The sequence below is a fragment of the Macaca nemestrina genome, chromosome 4 (genome assembly GCF_043159975.1).
Source record: "Macaca nemestrina isolate mMacNem1 chromosome 4, mMacNem.hap1, whole genome shotgun sequence".
NCBI lineage: Eukaryota > Metazoa > Chordata > Mammalia > Primates > Cercopithecidae > Macaca > Macaca nemestrina.
In genome coordinates, this window is record NC_092128.1 from 121537465 (window position 1) to 121558094 (window position 20630).

A 20630-nucleotide genomic window follows, 5' to 3' on the forward strand; every position below is an offset into this window, starting at 1 on the left:
CTTAGGAAGCAGACCCGAGAGCTAACTCACACCTTATCATTAATCAGCATCCACGACCAGCTATGTGACCTCCCTGCGTCTTGGGGTCCAGATGTGTGGGATGACGTTAACTGCAGTGTAATCTGTTCCATGCTTTCACAGCTACACAGGCTGAGTTTGAGGAAAACCAATACTGACCATGTGCCCACTGAGCCAGAGTCCCCTGCAGGTGTCCAGTGCAGCCCAGTTTACAGCCTGAGGCAAACGTTCTTTCACAGATACAGAAAGGAGTGTTTTCTGGAAAATGCAAAATTCTAGGAAAACTACTTAAAGTTAGTTGAAAGATGAGAATATTTACTATGATTCAAGCACCCTTTGATTAAGACAGTGAAGATATATCTTGGAACAGAGTCAACTTCAGTTTCTAAGATATTCACTAACTTTTCCAGAGAAGATCAAATTTCTTTGACCATCAACATTAGGATTTTTTTTTTAAATCTATTATCATAGAGTCTTCAAGTTATAAACATAACAAACCACTTACATTTTCTCAAGAAAAAATAATACATAATAGTATCTGCAAACTTTCTGGAGGGCTCCGGTCAGGTTTACTCACCATTTCAGAACATTTCCTATCAGTGTCGGATGAGCTATATAATTTCTAATCGCTACAATGAACCTACAAAGTGGATACTGTTTAACAGATGAGGAAAGTGAAGACAGGTTCTGCATGCTGGGCCAGATTTGAAAGCTCGGCTTTAACACCCCAATGACGTAGGCTTGCCTTCCGCCTCCACCAGGCTAGAGATTGACTATTACATGGAGTTGAAGCAGTTACCCTGTTTGCACAAAGACATAGAAACAGCCAGCAGGGGGAGCACCAATAAAGCCAATACTCATTGCAATTTTTTTTTGTAAAGCAAGAAGTGCTAAGCTAAGTGCTAAGCTAAGGAAGGAAGGAATTCACAAGGAGATGGATCAGTGTTACATTTTATCACCGGATATACACAAAAGGAGGGCCTCTCACAGTCCAGACAGTGAACTAAGGGAAGGAAGAGCTGCAAAATCCCTTAAAATAGAGGATATTCAAAGCAGCAAAAGGATGATGTGACTCATGCGTCCCTTTGATCCTCTCTTCTGGTGAGATTAAGCAAGCACTGGCATCAAAACATGCAGACTAGGATCAATGGCTTGGAAGAAACAGGTAAAAACAACGGCTGAGCGCTCTTAAGAAATACTGCATCACTAACATCCTTAATTGAAGACAGCATCATAGCCAACATAAATAAGTAGATATCAATAAATCTGATCAACCAATTCACCTCTGGCATTTGGACATTTTCTGTGTCTATGTAAGGAAAATCAAACGAGCCCACATAACTAAGCTCAGTGCCTAGAACAGACAGGACTGAAGCAGCAGGCATGGTCATCACTGGTAGCCATTATTATTTTAAGTGCTGTACTGTCCTAGGGCTTGAAACCCAGTATATTCTTATTTATGAGTTAATATTAATCTATCATATTGAAGCCTTATTACTTTGATTCATAGGAAAACTCACCCTTGATTTTTAAAAATGGAAAAAATATATCCCAGAAAACACCTCATATCAATAACAAATTTCTTCCTTCTTTCACAGATTCATAGTATTCAATCATGTAGATATACCACATCTTCATGTACCATAGCTTCATCTACCAACCCCTTCGTGATGGGCACAAGCATTGCTTTCATCTCCTGTTATTACAAATAATGCCACAATAAACAGCCTTACACAAGAATCATTTTAGATTTTTGCCAGTGAGTCTTCAGGGTAGATTTCTAAAAGTAGGATTTCTGTGTCAAAAACTAAATGTATGTATAACTTGGCTAGATATTGCCAAATTCACCACCATAAAGCTGGCACTTTGCATTTTGCTCAGTAATGCATTTAAGGGCCCCATAGTTTAGTGAAAAAGGTGTAGTAACAAACTTTTGGGCTTTTGCTAAGCTCATACAGTGTTCACTGTAGTTCATTTATATTTCTCATTTTGAGTAAGAGTTTTATTTCTTTTCTTTTCTTTATTTTCATTTTCTCTTTTTTGTCATTCAAGAGGGTTTTCTGTTTGTTTTCCCTAAAATCAAATTTATTAATATTTTCTCTGAGGTCAAATTTATCAATGTATTGAAAAGGATAATAAGAGAACATCTTAAACCTAGAGAAAGTTATCAATATCCAAAGAAGGTTATAGAACACCAAGTAGATTTAACCCAAATACTACCCCAAGGCGTAAAAATTTACTAATGAAACTCCCGAAAGTCAAGGATAAAGAAAGGATCCTAAAAGCAGGAAGAGAAAAGGAACAAATAGTATACAATGAAGCTCCAACATGTCTGGCAGCAGACATTCCAATGGAAAACCTTACAGGCCAGGAGAGAGTGACATAACATATTTAAAGTGCTGATTGAAAAACATACTTTTACCTGAGAATAGTATATTCAGCAGAAATATCCTTCAGATATAAAGGAGAAATAAAGACTTCCCTCAAACAAAAGCTGGGGAATTTCTTAAATCTGACCTACAAGAAATGCTAAAGGGAATACTTTAATCAGAAAAAAACGACACTAATAAGTAATTACTTGAAGGTACAAAACTCACGGGTAATAGTAAGAACACAGAATATGATAACACTGTAACTGTGGTGTATAAACTACTCTTATCCTAAGTAGAAAGACTAAACAATGAATCAATAAAAATGATAACTACAGCAACTTTTAAAGACATAGACAGTACAATAAGATATAAATAGAAACAACAAAAAGTTAAAAAGTGGGGAGATGAAGTTAAAGCATAATTTTTATTCATTTTCTTTTTGCTTATTTATTTGTTTATGCAGCGTTCAGCTCTAAAATAGTATTTGCAAGCCTCATGGTAACTTCCAACCAAATAACATACAATGGTTACACAAAAATAAAATGGAAAAAACTGAATCATACCACTAGAGAAAAACACCTTCACTAAAGGAAGACAGGAAGGAAGAAAGCAAGGGAGGGAGGGAGGGAGAGAGGGAGGGAGGAGGGGGAAGGAGGAGAAAACTGGTAACAAAATAATAGGATTGAGTCCTTACTTATCAATAACATTGAATGTAAATATACTAAACTCTCAAAAAAACATAGACTGCCTGAATGAACGAAAAAACAAGACCCACTGATCTGTTGCCTACAAGAAACACACTTCACTTATAAAAATACATCTCAACTGAAAATAAAGGGATGGAAAAAGATATTCCATGCCAATGGAAACCAAAAACAGAGCAGGAGTAGCTATACTTACACAAAATAGATTTCAAGACAAAAACTGTAAGAAAAGACAAAGAAGGTCATTATATAATGATAAAGGGGTTAATTCAGCAAAAGCATATAACAATTTTAAATATGCATGCACCAAACACTGAAGCATCCAGATGTATAAAGCAAATATTAGAGCTAAAGAGAGAGATAGGACCCAATAAAATAATATCCAGAGATTTCAACACCCAATTTCAGCACTGGACAGGTCTTGCAAATGAAAAGCAACAAAGAAACATCAGACTTAATCTACAGTATAGATCAAATGGATCTAATAAATATGCACAGAATATTTCATCTAATGGCTTCAGAATACACATTCTTTTCCTAAGTACATGGATAATTAAGGACAGACCATATGTTAGGTCACAAAACAAGACTTAAAACAGTTTTAAAAACTGAAATAATATCAAGTATCTTCTCTGACCACAATGGAATAAAACTACAGTCATAAGAGGAATTTTGGAAACTATACAAATAATGGGAATTAAACAACATGCTCCCAAATTACCATTGGGTCAAGGAAGAAATTAAGAAGGAAATTAAAAATCTTCCTGAAACAAATAATGAAAACACAACATACCTATGGGATACAGCAAAAGGAGTACTAAAAGGGAAGTTTATAGTAATATGTGCCTATGTCAAAAAAAAAAAAAAAAAGAGGAAAAATTTCAAACAAACAATCTAACTACACATCTTAAAGAACTAGCAAAGCAAGAGCAAACCAAACCCAAACTTAGGAGGAAAAAGAAATAATAAATATCAGAGCAGAAATAAATGAAATAAAAATGAAGACAATATAAAAGATCAGTGAAACAAAACGTTGATTTTTTAAAAGTTAAACAAAATTGACAAGCCTTTAGCCAGATGAAGAAAAAAGAGAAGATACAAATAAAATCAGAAATGAAAAGGGAGACATTACAACTAATACTGCAGAAATTTAAAGGATCATTGGTGGCTACTATGAGCAACAATATGCCAATAATTGAAAAATCTAGAAGAAATGGACAAATTCTTAGACATATACAGTGTACCAAGATTGAACCAGGGAGAAATCTAAAACTAAAACAACTTAATAACAAGTAACAATATTGAATCCATAATAAAAAGTCTCCTAGTAAAGAAAAGCCCAAGGCCTGATGTCTTCACTGCTAAATTCTACCAAACATTTAAACAAGAACTAATACCAATCCTACTCAAACTATTCCAAAAAACAGGGGAGGAGGGAATACTTCCAAACTCATTCTATGAGGTCAGTATTACCCTGATACCAAAACCAGACAATGACACATCAACAAAAGAAAACTACAGGCTAATATCTCTGATGAATAAAAATGTAAAAATCCTCAACAAAATACTAGCAAACTGAATTCAACAAAACATTAGAAAGATCATTCATTGTAGCCAAGAGACATTTATCCCTGGGGATGCAAGGAGAGTTCAACATATGCAAATCAATCAGTGTGATACATTACATCAACAGAATGAAGGACACCAGATGATCACTTCAAATGATATCGAAAAGCATTTGATAACATTCAACATCCCATCGTGATAAAAATTCTCAAAAAATTGGGGATAGAAGGAACATACCTTAACATAATAAAAGCCATATACAATAGACCCACAGCTAGTATCACACTGAATGGAGAAAAACTGAAAGCCTTCCCCCTAAGATCTGGAACATGACAAGGATGCCCACTTTCACCATTGTAATTCAACATAGTACTGGAAGTCCTAGCCAGGCAATCAGACAACAGAAAGATAAAAAGGGCATTCAAATTGTAAAGGAAGAAGTCAAATTATCCTTGTTTGCAGATGATAGGATCTTATACTTGGAAAAACCTAAAGAGTCACAATAAATCTATTAAAACTAATAAATTCAGTAATGTTGCAGGACACAAAATCAACATGCAAAAATCAGTAGCATTTCTATATGCCAACAGTAAACAATTTGAAAAAGAAATTAAAAAATAATCCCATTTATGGTAGTCATAAAAAATATTAAATACTTAGGAATTAACTAAAGCGAAAGAGCTCTATAATTTAAACTATAAAATACTGATGAAAGAAATTAAAGAGGATACCAAAAAATTGAAAAATATTCCAGGTTTATGTATTGCTAAAATTTCCATACTACACTAAGCAATCTACAAACTCAACGCAATCTCTATCAAAATACCAATGACATTCTTCACAGAAATAGAAAAAAATCCTAAAATTTATATGGAACCATAAAAGGGCCAGAATAGTCAAAGCTATCCTAAGCAAAAATAACAAAACTGGAGGAATCACATTATCTGACTTCAAATTATACTACAGAATTATTATAACCAAAACAGCATGGTACTGGCATAAAAACAGACACACAGACCAACAGAATAGAGAACCCAGAAACAAATCCACATACTTATAGTGAAGTCATTCTCAACAAAGGTGCCAAGAACATACGCTGTTCTCTTTAATAAACGGTGCTAGGAAAACTGGATATTCATATGCAGAAGAATAAAACTAGACTCCTACCTCTTGCCATATACAAAAATCAAATCAAAATTGATTCAAGACTTAAATCTAAGACCTGAAACTATGAAACTACTACAAAAAAATTTGGGGAAAATCTCCAGGATATTGGTCTGGGCAAAAATTTCTTGAGCAGTACCCCACAAGTACAGGGAACCAAAGCAAATATGAACAACTGGGATCACATCAAGTTTAAAAGCTTCTACACAGCAAAGGAAACAACCCACAAAATGAAGAGACAACCCACATAATAGGAGAAAACACTTGCAAACTACTCATCTGACAAGGGATTAATAACCAGAATGTATAAGGAGCTCAAACAACTCCACAGGAAAAAGTCTAATAATCCTATCAAAAAATGGGCAAAAGTCTGGGCGCAGTGGCTCACGCCTATAATCCCAGCACTCTGGGCGTGCTGGTACGTGCCTGTAGTCCCAGCTACTTCAGAGGCTGAGGCAGGAGAATCGCTTGAACCCGGGAGGTGGAAGTTGCAGCGAGCCGAGATCGCGCCACTGCACTCCAGCCTGATGACAGAGGAAGACTGTCTCAAAAAAAAAAAAAATGGGCAAAAGATTTAAATAGACATTTCTCAAAAGAAGACATACAAATGGCAAACAGGCATATGAAAAGATGGTCAACATCACTGATCATCAGAGAAATGCAAATCAAAATTATAATGAGATATCCTTTCACCTCAGTTAAAATGGCTTATATCCAAAAGACAGGCAAAAGCAAATGCTGGTGAGGATGTGGAGAAAAGGGAACTCTCATACACTGTTGGGGAGAATGTAAATTGGCATAACTATTATCGAGAACAGTTTGGTGGTTCCTCAAAAACCTTCAATAGAGCTAGCATATGATCTAGCAATCCCACTACTGGGTACATACCCAAAAGAAAGGAAATCAGTATATTGAAGAGATATCTGCACTCCCATGTTTGTTGCAGAACTGTTCACAATAGCTAAGACCTAAGTGTCCATCAGCAGATGAATGGATAAAGAAAATGTGGTACATAGTGTAAACCAAAAATGAAATTCTAAGGCTCCCTAACCATCTGAATGGACCCCTCTTCTCAGTCAAGGGGATTCCAGAGTTAACTTAAAAGTCTAGTTCAGGCCATGACGGAAGAGGGGATTGGACATGCCTCATTACACCCTCCAGCATTAACATCAACTCAGACCTCAAGTCTGATAGGAAATATTTACAATGTATGCTCTCTGAAGCCTGCTGCCTGGAGGCTTCATCTGCATAAAACCTTGGTCTCCACAACCCCTTATTTTAATCCAGACATTCCTTTCTACTGATGATAACACTTTCAACGAACTGCCAATCAGAATATATTTAAATCTACCTATGACCTGGAAGTCCCCCAACACCCTGGTTCGAGGAGTTCTGCCCTTCCAGATAGAACCAGTGTGAATCCTACATGTACTGACTGATGCATTATGCCTCCCCAAAATGTATAAAAGCAAGCTATACCCCATCCCCCTCAGGCACATGTCGTCAGGACCTCCTGAGGCTGTGTCATGAGTGCATCCTTAACCTTAGCAAAATAAACTTTCTAAATTGATTGAGACTTGTTTCAGTTACTTTTCGGTTTACAATATACACAATGGAGTGCTAGTCAACTATGAAAAAGAATGAGATCTTGTCATTTGCAACGACAGGAGTGGAGCTAGAGATCATCCTGTTAAGTGAAATAAGGCAGACACAGAAAGACAAATACCACATGGTCTCACTTATTTCTGAGATCTGAAAGTCAAAATGACTGAACTCATGGACAGAGAGTAGAAGGATGGGACAGGTAGTGGGGAACTCACTGGGGAGATAGGGATGGTTAATGGGTACAAAAAAGTATATAAAGAATGAATAAGGCCTACTATTTAATAGCACAACAGGGTAGGGTGTCTATAGTCAATAATTACTTGTACATTTTTAAATAACTAAGAGTATAAATGAATTGTTTGTAACACAAAATATAAATGCTTGAGGGGATGGATACTCCATTCTCCATGATGTGATTATTTCACATGGCATGGTGCATCAAAGTTATCTCATGTACCCCATAAATATATATACCTACTCTATACCCACAATTAAAAATGGATTTAAGAAAACAAATTTATCAATGTTTTCCATTATCACATCTGGATTTTTAGTCATAATTGGAAAAGCATTACCTACTCTCATTTTATAGAGGAATTCACTATATCTTCTGCTAGTATTTATATGGTTTCCATTTGCACACTTAGATTTCTGATTCATTTGATTTTTTTTCCTACTGTATACAATGAAAACATGTACAATTTTCTTTTTCGTTATGGCTACTCGATGATCACAGTTCTACTTACCAGTTTACTTCCCCCTCCAGATTTGCTGTGTTGACCCTGTTGTATACCATGCTTCGTTATATGATTGGCTCTACATGTTCTATTCTGCTTCACTGAGCTAGTGTAATTGTAATAATTACTGTAATTTTAAAGGTGTTAAAAGCTATTTTTAAAACTGGTACGGCTTACCCATCCCTCATGCTTTTCAGAGTTTTCCCTATCCTTGCTTATTTTTCTAAGAAAACTTGATAATTAACTTAGCTCTGAAACAAAACCTGACACTGTGATATGTATATATGCACATATATATAACAAAATATTATTTAGTCTTAAAAAGGACAATCCTGTCATTTGTGTCAACGTGGATGAAACTGGAGGACATTATGTTAAGTGAAATTATCCAGACATAGAAAGAAAAATAGTCCATGCTACCATATGTGGAATCTAAAAGGTTGATCTCACAGAAGTCGGGAGAAGCTGGAGAGCAGAGAAGAAGGATGGGGAGAGGTTGGTCAACAGGTACAATGTTACAGTTAGACAAGAGGGATACTCTCTGGCTTTCTATCATACAGTTGTGTGACTACAGTTAATAATAACGTATTACACATTTCAAAACAGCGAGAAGAAAGGGTTCTGAATGTTCTTACCACAAAAAAATAATTGATGTTTGAGGTAACGGATTTCCTACTTATCCTGATGGTGACTACACAATGTAAACATGTATCAAAACCATCATATTGTACCCCTTAAATATGTACAATGATTATGAATCAATTAAAAATGAAATCAAATTTAAGGAAATTTTAAAGAGCCATTGCCACACCCTCTTTCCTCCAAGAGTGCCTATGAGCAAAAGCGCATTAAGTATAATTGTCATTTGATGAGTCTTAACAAGGCATTTTTTTCTTATACCTGCCAGAAGTCAATATCCAGTGTGCATGAATAACAGATCACTTTGCAAGTCAGATGGCTTTCAAATTTTAGCTATTGACAAATTTGAAAGATAATCTAATTAGGTATCATTCAAGGATCATAAAAGGATCATTCAAGATACTTTTTTAGGACAGGTCTCTATGTGATTTTTGGCATATTAGATTCTGAGGACTTCAGGAATTGAAAGGCACTGCTATAACAGAACTTTTCACCCTTACACACTATCTATGTAAAGTGTTTCCTGGGGGCTTACTTCCATAAAAATGAAGAGACACAGAATTAATGTTGAAGCTTCTCTTGTTTTATCAGTAAATCATGTTCAAACACGATAGATACATAACATTTTTAAATTGTCTTTCATCTTATTAATAAATGTCTTTTCAAGAAAAATTTACTTTCCATGTTTAACAATTATATGTCAACAGTTGCAATATATTTATACTGTTTTGATTTATTTTGTAATTTTTATTATGAGAACTCATCCTAGAAAAATATTTTTCTACTGACAGTTTTATGATCACATCAAATAAAAAACATAACTTAGAGAGATATTTTAATTTTATAACATGTTTTACTTAAAGTCCTTATTAAAGACTTTGAAGCATAAAATATGAATTGAATAGAATAAAATTTTACGTGGGGACTGACCTGGAAATGTGAAATCAAGAAAAAGTGATAATATAAACTTTCTTACTAATACAGAAGAGTCGTCCCATGTAATTTTTAATAGGTGATAGTAAACATCCAACTTTTATTAGATACATTTAAAATGTCAATATTTATAAGATGTCATGAATTACATTCTCTTGAGTATTTAAAACTATGAAGAAACTTTATAGATGCCAACTGCGCAATGTAAGGGCACAGGTAGTTTCAAATCCTTTCAAAGGCTCCATGAACAGCGCGTAGGCTCACAGTTTAGCAGCTGAGAGCTGCAGGGCTGGAAAACAGGACTGAGTAGCTCCAAAACCACCAGGCTACTCCTTATGATGCATGACGGTAGTTTCGGGAAGCATGAATTCAATTACCCTAATAAAGGCTTCTCCTGATCACGCTGACTGGCAAATAGAAAAGCAGAAACTAAAATATTCCACGTATTCCAAAAGTAGCATGGGCAACTAAAAAAATATCAATAGGCAGCTTTCGACTCTATCTAGACTACAAAAAACCAACCACCAAACTAAACCAGTATGTGATTTCACTATCTGGAAGGTTGTGCAAAGCAAGAAGAAGTTCCAAGCAATTAGCAGAAGCACCTGCTGGGGCATTAGTACTCACGTTCAAACCCCTTCCTGGGGCAGCCCTGTAGGTGTCCTCATCGCTGTCTGCACCCGACAGCACAAGCTGCTCAGCCTGGAACACAAGCACCAGGCCATGTCATCTCCAGGTGAAAGTTCAGACAGAAAACATAGTCCTTAGCGATCATTAAGGCAAAAATGCCAGTGTGGCCACAAGGCAGCAAACCCTTCACTTAATAGGTGTAATCTTTGCCACTTCTGCCAGTTTATGAACAGACCTGAACCAAAGTGCTCCCTGATTTGGAAATCACAATTTTGAAATCCACACTCATAGGAACGAGTTTTCTTTCCTTCCTTCCTTCCTTCCCTCCCTCCCTCCCGCCCTCCTTCCTTCCTTCCTTCTTTCTTTTTTTTAAGACAGTGTCTTGCTGTGTGCAGGCTGGAGTGCATTGGCATGATCTCAGCTCACTGCAACCTCCACCTCCCGGGTTTGAGTGATTCTCCTGCCTCGGCTTCCCAAGTAGCTGGGATTACAAGCGTGCATTACCACACCCAGATAATTTTTGTATTTTTAGGAGAGACAGGGTTTCACCATATTGGCCAGGCTGGTCTCGAACTCCTGACCTTGGGTGATGTGCCTGCCTTGGCCTTCCAAAATGCTGGGATTACAGGTGTGAGCCACCTCGCCCAGAGAAAATATACAATTTTCAAACAGTAGTGGGCCTGAAGTGATGGAGTTAGGTCAGCAAGCAAATTAATTAGGTTTTGAAGACTTCAAAGTTTTTGTTTTGTTTTGTTTTGTTTTTGAGCAGAGTCTCGATCTGTTGCCCAGGCTGGAGTGCAGTGGTGCTATCTTGCCTCACTGCAGCCTCCGTCTCCCCCTGGGTTCAAGCAATTCTCCTGCCTCAGCCTCCGAGTAGCTGGGACTACAGGCGCATGCCGCCACGCCAGGATAATTTTTTTGCATTTTAGTAGAGACAGGGTTTTACCTTGTTGCCCAGGCTGGTCTCAAACCCCTGAGCTCAGGCAATCCGCCCAAGTCGGCCTCCCAAAGTGCTAGGGTTACAGGCGTGAGCCACTGCTCCCAGCCCGAGGACTTCAAAGTTTTAATCACTGCACAGCTAATTTATTGGGTATGCAGAGAAAAATTTCACCAAATATCTCACTCCCTATGATCCAGAAAAGAAAAATGATAATATTTATTTCTATTTATCATAAATGAAAGGTAAGGTATAGAGAAACGAAAAATATTTCTAGCAAGTTCAGGACAGTGAGAAAGAAAATAGGCTTTGTATCTGAGGAATACAAGTCCCTTTAATGATCAGAACCAGAGAAGCAGTGAAATACACAGCAGTCATGTCTCACTCGACCCTTGAACCAAATGGTGACTTCTTGAGGCCACCTGCTTTGTGGGCTCCAGTCTAACTGGCACCAAGGAGCCATAAAATGCCACATGCTGGAAACCATAACTCCCACCCTATAGCTCAGCAAGTGATGGCCAATCACTAACCAATGTCATCTCTGTAAACCAGTGACAATTCCTGTGGAATGACTTTGTATCAGCCCACTCCTTGTCCCCCTTTCCCTTTAAAAACCTTCTTATAACTATGGCTGATCCTCTCCAAGGCAACCTGGAAGTGTGTCCTAGACAGTCAGGCTCACCTTTTGCCCAATAAACTCTCTACATTAATCTTGCCTCAGTTTCATTTTTTAGGCCAACATATCTGGTCTAAGTCGGCAGGATTCAGAGTGATGCTCACACCAGCACCCAGCGTTTTCTCTCAGACTCAGCGTTCTCTCTCAGACTCAGTGTTTTCTCTCAGACCCAGCTGTTGGTACCAGCAACACATTGGGTCCCCAGCTCCAGAGGATCCCGCAGTGCAAAGGGTAAGACCGCCTGAATCCGGACCGCCCTATGATTTTCACCTGGGCTGCTCTTTCCACTGCGCACTTTCTGGAATGGAGGCTCTATCTTTGCCTTGCAGGCAAGTGATCCAGGCATCAGTGATTAAAAAGGAAAACTACCTTTTCCACCTTGGGGCAGGTAGGTCAAGGTACTGGAAGTTTGGCACTGGTGACATCACTTTACATAGCATGCTTTTAAAACTGCAGCTGTTTTCTACTGTTTATAATTTGGACTTTAAAATATTTGTGACCAATTCCTATTAGTTTTATACCAAAAGGTGCATGAAGGTGAGTTATCTCAACCCCAAATTAAGAGATTTGAGAATTTTTTTTAGAAAGCGCTCCTTAAACTCCCCAGAAAAACTCTTTAAATGCCTAACCTGCCTGCAGACCTTTCTCAGTCCCTTGGACATGTAAATCTTACCATGTCTTGGAAATGTTAACATGCATTGTATTAGCTAAGCAGCATTCCAGCTGAGAACAGGTTTGATACATAGTTAACGTTCTTGGGACATACCACAACATTTATTTCCTCGGTGGATATCTTTTGCTCAGGAAAGAAACATTTATCAGAAATTAATTTGAATTCTTTGTCTCGGATACTCATTTATAACCCCATCTACTACTGAAGGAAACCAAAATATTCCTCCCCTAAGTACTGGGGATTGGGAGCTGAAGAAGGTTAACATCCAGGGAGACACTGCCCCTTCCCCTGGCTTGCCCCTTCCCCTGATGACAGAACAGCAATTTAGAAAGACAAAGGTTTTCCTGCCTGCCATTCCCACCTCAAGATAGGCTCCATTATAAGACTTGCTCATGGGCTCAGAGACAGCAGTGCTAGGGAATCTAGGTGCAGTCTTTATTCATCCCATAGGTTTACTTTCCCACATTTTCCTGCCTTTGGGCACTACCCCCACAGGCAGCTTTTTTTTTTTTTTTCTTCCTGTCTTTCCCACTGTCTCTTTAAATCCTCAGTCTGGACCTTGTATATAGACGGTCAGCTGAGAAGCTGAGATCTTAGGGAACGTGGCTAGACAGGACAGATGGGGCTTGTACCCCATTTGCAGCTAGCAAAACCTTTCTTCTTTTGAAGTTTTTCTGGTGGCTCTGGGTCTTGTGAGGAGATGTGTTGCACCTCTTTGGAGATACCTGTCAAGTCTCTGGTTGAATCATAACCTTGGTTAAGGCATGTTGGTTTTGGTGAGTCACTTGGAAATGTATCTTTGGTTTAAAAGAGGAAAAAATTAAAAAGTGCAAAAGCAGGGATATTGGCTGATTCGTCCTGGCTAAAATCTGATAAGAGACTGAAAAGATTTAGGAGCCCTATAGTCAAAAGGTAACTTAATGAACAACTGATATTTGGGATATATATGTATACACACACACACACATACACATACATGCATATTTTTTGAGTCCTCGTTCTCTCTATAAAAGTTTCTCAGTTGATTGAATCTCTTTCTTCTTAAACCCCTGCTAACCATATATACTCCCTTGGTCTGCTTCCCTTTTGAGGACAAGATTTTTGCCAAAGATAATGTAAAATTCATTGGTCTTTACAAAAGCTAAATTCTCTGTCTGCTTTGAAATGTAAATTTGCTACCTTGTTCTCTAAAATTTTGTGAGGGCTTTAGGCATGTGAGACAGATACACTTTAACTTGTTCCATTTACAAAGGCACAGTTTGAATCCAAATGTCCTTTTGAACTAGTGAATTTTACCTGACTCATGGCTAAAATTTTAAAATCAAAGCTATGAAATCTTTATTTCTGACTATGTTTGTATGTATACATGTGTACACGTCTGAGTTTGTATACTGTCTACATGGTACCAAACTGACTTATAAGTAAATCAGTTCTCATAAATTTAGTAAATAAGCCCAAATGCTTTTCAAGTTCATGTGACTTTAGTCATCTTTGGTAAATGAGGCTAGTTTTAAAATTGTTGGTAAAATAAAACAGAAATATTTTCAGAATTTAATTTAGACATTTTTGCCTGGGTCTACTAGTCAAATAGGTTTAGGCTATTTCTGCTAGGTGTTTAAGGTCATAAAACTGTTGCTTCTGTGATATTGTTGATACTTGTTTGATTCTGGGGTATAGACAAGTGGCCATGGGAAGGCCTGGGGACACGTGGATGTCTGCAGCACCTACGCCAAGAGCTGCGGGGCAGAGCTACACTACATGTCTTCCCTGGCTCACTTGTGCCTCCTGAAAATGCTGGGAGGGGCTGGTTCTCCAGGCATTGCCTTCATAACTCTGTCCTTTTTTCTGGGCTCTGTATCAAGGTACACAATTAAAACTGCTTACTCCTCAAGACTTTTCACAAATATTTGGGATGCTAAGAGTTAACACTGAAATTAATATATGTAATTAAATCTAGTAGATAAAAGAGAAGCAACTTGTATCCAAAGAACACAAGAAAAGTAAAATGCATTTTTAGTTTTAAAAAAGTTATAGGCCAGGTGCGGTGGCTCATGCCTATAGTCACAGCATTCTGGGAGGCTGAGGCAGGCGGATCACCTGAGGTCAGGAGTTCCAGACCAGCCTGGCTGACATGTGAAACCCCATCTCTACTAAAAATACAAAAATTAGCCGGGCATGGTGGCAGGCGCCTGTGATCTCAGCTACTTGAGAGGCTGAGGCAAGATAATCGCTTGAACTCAGGAGGCAGAGGTTACAGTGAGCCGAGATCATGCCTCTGCACTCCAGTCTGGGCGACAGAGAGGACTCTGTCTCAAAAATAAAAATAAAAATAAATACAATAAATAAATAAAAATTAAAAAGGTTATAAAAAAGACATAAAAGTATGGTTTTTGTTGGCTGGGCACGGTGACTCATGCCTGTAATCACAGCACTTTGAGAGGCCGAAGTGGGTGAATCACATGAGAGTCAGGAGTTTGAGACCAGCCTGGCCAAGATGGTGAAACCCCGTCTCTACTGAAAATACAAAACTTAGCTGGGCATGGTGGTTCATGCCTGTATCTCAGCTACTGGGGAGGCTGGGGCAGAAGAATCACTTGAACCCGGGAGGTGGAGGTTGCTGGTTGCGGGTTGCGGTGAGCCGAGATCATGCTATTGCATTCCAGGCTGGGCAACAAGGGCAAAAAACACACACACACACTCTCTCTCTGTCTCTCTCTCTCTCTCTCTCTATATATATATATGCTTGTGTGTGTGTGTGTGTGTGTGTGTGTGTGGTTTTTGTTAAAGGAACAACAATTTTGCATGGCTTAAAGGTTATTTAAAAGTTGTTTTAAATCAATGAAATACAAAAATGATAGATAAAACTAAATGGGTATAGGAAGTTAGAAAAAAATGAAAAATATTGTAAAAGGTTATAAAAGATTTATAGAAACTTATCTGTGCGGTTAAAGCTGAATGAGGTTGGATGGATTTGTTTATAAGGTTTTATTAAAATTAGGCTTATTATTAAAAATACATTAATACAAAGGTAAAACTTGGTTTTCTCTTTTGAACAAGCATTTCATAAAGTATTGATAACAAATAATAAAGGTTTTTATTTACCTTTTGAGTAAGCTGCAATAAAAAAAGAGGAGAAAGAAAGACACATTCACCATGTCTTTATTAGGTCTGAAAACTGAGCCTCCTCCTTTTTTTTTTTTTTTTTTTTTTTGAGACAGGCTCACTCTGTTGCCCAGGCTGGAGTGCAATGGTGCCATCTTGGTTCACTGCAACCTCTGCCTCCTGGGTTCAAGCAATTCTCCTGCCTCCGTTTCCCGAGTAGCTGGGATTACAGGTGCCTGCCACCATGTCCAGCTAATTTTTGTATCTTTAGTAGAGACGGGGTTTCTCCATGCTGGTCAGGCTGGTCTCCAACTCCCGACTTCAGGCGATCCACCCGCCTCAGCCTCCCAAAGTGCTGGGACTACAGGCGTGATCCACTGCGCCCGGCCAAGTCTCCTCTTAATCAAAGAGTAAATATTTTTGCTTTTTGAAATCTTTGAAAAAAAAATCACTTTGACTAAATGAATATTATTTTACTGTGATCCCATTTTGAAATCAAGTGTTTCAAGCCTTTGACATTTGACAAACTTCCTAAAATGAAACTTCAAATTCTAATTGAGTCTTTTTCACACTGAACTAACTTTTGGAGATTAGGGCTCCTGGAAATCCAAACAGGGACCCTGGAACTCCAAGAGAGGCATATTACACATATTTGGTACATGAAAATCATACTGGACGCATTGTTACATAAGAGATGGTGTGGTATTTAACTTTCTGTTTTGTTTTGTTTGGTTGGTTTTTTTGGAGACAGAGTCTTACTCCAGGCTGGAGTGCAGTGGCTCAATCTTGGCTCACTGCAACCTTTGCCTCCCAGGTTCAAGCAATTTTTGTATTTTAGTAGAGATGGGGTTTCACCATGTTGGCCAGACTGGTCTCAAACTCCTGACCTTAGGTGATCCACCTGCCTTGGGCTCCCAAAGTGCTGGAAATACAGGTGTGAGCCACCGTGCCCAGCCAAGAGATGGTGTTTAACTTTCTTCAGGTTATTTTTATATGAATATGCTACTAATATGCGTTCTATAATTGTAAAAGATACTGAAAAATTTGATGTGTCTTGACATAAACAGTAAATTGCTTTATTCTGATGCTCTCTTTTCCTAAAAGTTCTTTGTAAATGCCAAAGCATTGTATCTTCAAGTAACCTTATGGAGAAGATCACAACAAGCACTCTGAATACAAGTTTCTGATAATTTTGGAGATCATGTCATTGAACAAGACAAAAAAAAATCCAGTAATCTAATTTAAAACCTGATGAGTTCATAAAGATTGCTAACCCAACTTCAAGCAGAATAAAAATTAAGTACATGGCACTGAAGTGACAGAGCACTGAAATAATTTTTGTGACTTCTTTTTGTTTGAAACACAGTAGGTTCTTTTCATGTTTTGTTTTTTAGCATCAAGAAAACTTTTCTTTTTGAGCTATTTATAGCTTATTAGCAACTGGGTAAAGTATACTATTGTGGGCAAACTGAGACATTTATCTTTCATTCTTCCTGATTTCTCCAACATTCAGAAACTATTTGTATTTTCATTTTATGGCAACATTCTTACTTGCATAAGTTCAATAGGATCTGTTTTCTTTTGTAACAGGACACGTTGAAAGCACTGGTTATTTTACCAAGGCTTCGACTGGAATGACAGATTTTCAGATATGACCAGACTGGTTTGAAGGGCTGAAGTTGACTTTATAGCCAGTGGACTTGGCAAATGGCTGGCCTGGTTCCTTGTCAACATAGTTCCCTTACAAGGTTGCTGACCTTGCAGTAAGTAAAAGCATGTCACTTTCTGCAAGGCCCAGTAATCTCAAGATATTCTGAGATCTCGAGAAGAAAGAAATTTACCCAATTCATACAGGTATTACCAGCACAGTTAGGTGGTGAATCCTTAACTTGGCTTCCTAGCCACAAGAGGCTTTTAAAAGTCTAATCTGAGATTCCTTTTCAAAAAGTTCCAGCAAAGCCAACTAAAATGAGTCATTATGGCCACTCTTCTTGCTGCATCTTATGCAAACAATCATGCCAAGTATAATAAGTGTAAAACTTATTTTACAAATAAACTGATTCTACTATGATTTATCTTTGGTAAAACTGGAGGAACTGGAGAGAGAAAAATTATTTTTCAATACTCCACCTGTTATTCAGTTCTAGCACAGACTATTGTTTTTGTGATATTATTATTTGCCTACAATTTGGACTGAATCCTGAATTATCTCCTGGCTACAAGTCTCTAAAGAAGAAGCAGGATTTAATGTTCTGCCTGACATTTTTAGTTGTTCCCTAATGGAATTCAGGTTTGTTTGATCTGGCATATAAATTATCTTTCGGACTATAATCCAATCCTGTGTGCATTATGCTTCTGCTGTTCAGATTATTAATGCTATATATCTCTTGTGGTTTTATTTCTTCTGAGAAAACTAAAATGGCATTCCAAAGACTAGAGATGATTCAACAAGCAACAGCAGCTAATAAATTACTGACGCGACTGAGGTTTCATTCTTGTCACTCTGTAATGCCATCCTAATTTGGCTTTTGGGTTCTCTTAAAATTCCTCACTAAAACATCTTTTCTTTCCTCCCTAACACGTGACAGGGCTATCTGAGAATGACTCTTCCCAGTGACAAGGGACCCCTTGACACTCAGCCTTTAATCATCAATGCTTTCAAGAAGAAATATTTTGTATCAAAAGGGGGAAATGAAGAAATAAATACACTTTTTATCTACAGAATGTGAGCCCCTTTTAATTATCAGGCCCAGGGAGGCATTGAAATGCAGTGGTGGTCATGTCCCACACCCTACTTGAGCTAAATAATTACCTCTTAAAGCCAATTGCTACTTGAGTTCTAACACTGAGTGAATTTTATGCCAAGTAGCTATAAAATGCCATACACTGGACACCATAACTCATCTGCCACAGTTCAGGAGTGTATAGTCAATCACCAATCAGTGTTATTTCTGTAAACTAGTGAGAATCCTTGTCAAACAACTTTGTGTCAGCCACACCTTCTTCCTTTTTGCCCTAAAAAACCTTCTTGTAACTATGGCTGAATGGAGCATTCCCCAAGGAAAACGAAGTGTGTACCAGGCTACAGTCCTCAACCTTGGCCCAGATAAACTATCCATATTAATTTTGAGTCAGTTTCTTTCTTTAGGTTGACAATGGTGAAAAACAGAAAGCCCCTTGCAATCCACAGATGGGACTGGATCACTGACTGGGCCTTCGCTGTTGTGTTGACAATGATGAAAAACAAAGTCCCTTGTAATCCACAGACGGGACTGGATCACTGACTGGGCCTTCACTGCTGTGTCGACAATGATGAAAAACAAAGTCCCTTGTAATCCACGGACGGGACTGGATCACTGACTGGGCCTTCACTGTTGTGTCGACAATAGTGAAAAACGAAGTCCCTTGCAATCCATCGATGGGGCTGGATCACTGACTGGGCCTTCACTGTTGTGTCCACAATGGTGAAAAACAAAGTCCCTTGCAATCCATCGATGGGACTGGATCACTGACTGGGACTTCACTGCTGTGTCGACAGTTGTGGTGTCTCCCCACCCCCTGAACTATCAGAAGCTCAGTCACAGTCTCCACGTCTCCAGCTTTTTAGGTGACTTTATTTTGCTAAAAATGAAAGTCTTTCTAGATCTGTCACTTGGTTTTTCTGGCCGTTTCATCTTTTACAAGGAAGAAGACACAAAGAGAACAACTACTTGAGGTCTAAGGGTGAGGAATGAGGAATGGTGGATTTTACTGTGAATTGGTGTCATCAGGATCAAGGAGGTCAAGGGTGAACATGGTCCCAACCAACTTACCTCAAAAATGTCAGGAACAAAAGCAACAAAACAACATTCATAGAGTGAGCAAAAATTTAAACAAAAAATTCTGATTCTCTCTTTTTTTTTTTTTTTGAGACAGAGTCTTGCTCTGTCGCCCAGGCTGGAGTGTGGTGGCATGATTTCAGCTCACTGCAACCTCTGCCTCCCGGGTTCAAGCGATTCTCCTGCCTCAATCTCTTGAGTAGCTCAGGTTACAGGCACCTGCCAGTACGCCTCGCTAATTTTTGTATTTTTAGTAGAGACAGGGTTTCACTGCATTGGCCAGGCTGGTCTTGAACTCCCGACCTGAGGTGACCTGCCCACCTCAGCCTCCCAAAGTGCTGGGATTACATTTGCGAGCCACTGCACCCAGTCACAAAATTCTAATTCTGTAATTTCAAATAATTCTAATAGGAAAGGAAGTCGGGAGAGTAGGGCGGAAGAGAAGAGGAGAGGAAGGGATAGTTGGAGAGAGCGAGGGGATAGAAAATGTCAGGGATCCTAAGGTCTTACATAGACATGCATGGAGTACAGATTTTCAAAGGACATGCAGAAACATGGGGAAAAGCACAATCTCTTAAGTATAAGAGAATCACAAAACCATTACCGAAGCTTCAGCAGAGGTGAAGAAAAAATAATCTGAGGTTTGTGAAAAACTCTTAAAGACAGAAAGTCTCTGCCTGTTCAGCTGAGCTCCACTGGAACTTCTGTTCTCATCTGGCTCTCATTCTCCTCTTCCCTTCCCAAACACCACAGGGCTACAGGGACGTGCTGGCTCTGCACGCAGACACATCTGTGTCTAAGCCTGGGACACTAAGAAGGTTACTTTATTTCTCTGAGCTCTGGTATCGATACCAGCAAACCTGTGAAACAATTTTAACAGCAGAGGCTGCACCACAGGCCACTGAAGGGCAGGAAATCGGGTGTCCAGCCTTGGGCTACATGCACCTATCTGCACCATGGCACTGAGAAGGTCTGAACACAAACTTGAGTCCCCAGTCTTCACATCTCTTCTACAAATATACAGATGGAGCACGCTTCCAAACTGAGCTAGTGGAA

At 38.5% G+C, this 20630-nt stretch overlaps 1 protein-coding gene across 9 annotated transcripts in view; it reads right to left on the reverse strand.

Moving 5' to 3' along the window:
- The window catches only part of LOC105492381 (cordon-bleu WH2 repeat protein), a 300253-nt gene that overhangs the window by 148785 nt on the left and 130838 nt on the right, over positions 1-20630 (reverse strand). For 5 of the 9 annotated variants that reach the window (XM_011759456.2, XM_011759450.3, XM_011759455.3 and 2 more), the window contains one exon: positions 10366-10440. The exons of the other annotated variants lie outside the window; for them this stretch is intronic. In XM_011759456.2, the coding sequence (XP_011757758.2) occupies positions 10366-10440 (75 nt within the window). The remainder of the gene's footprint in view (positions 1-10365; positions 10441-20630) is intronic. 9 annotated transcript variants of the gene reach the window in all.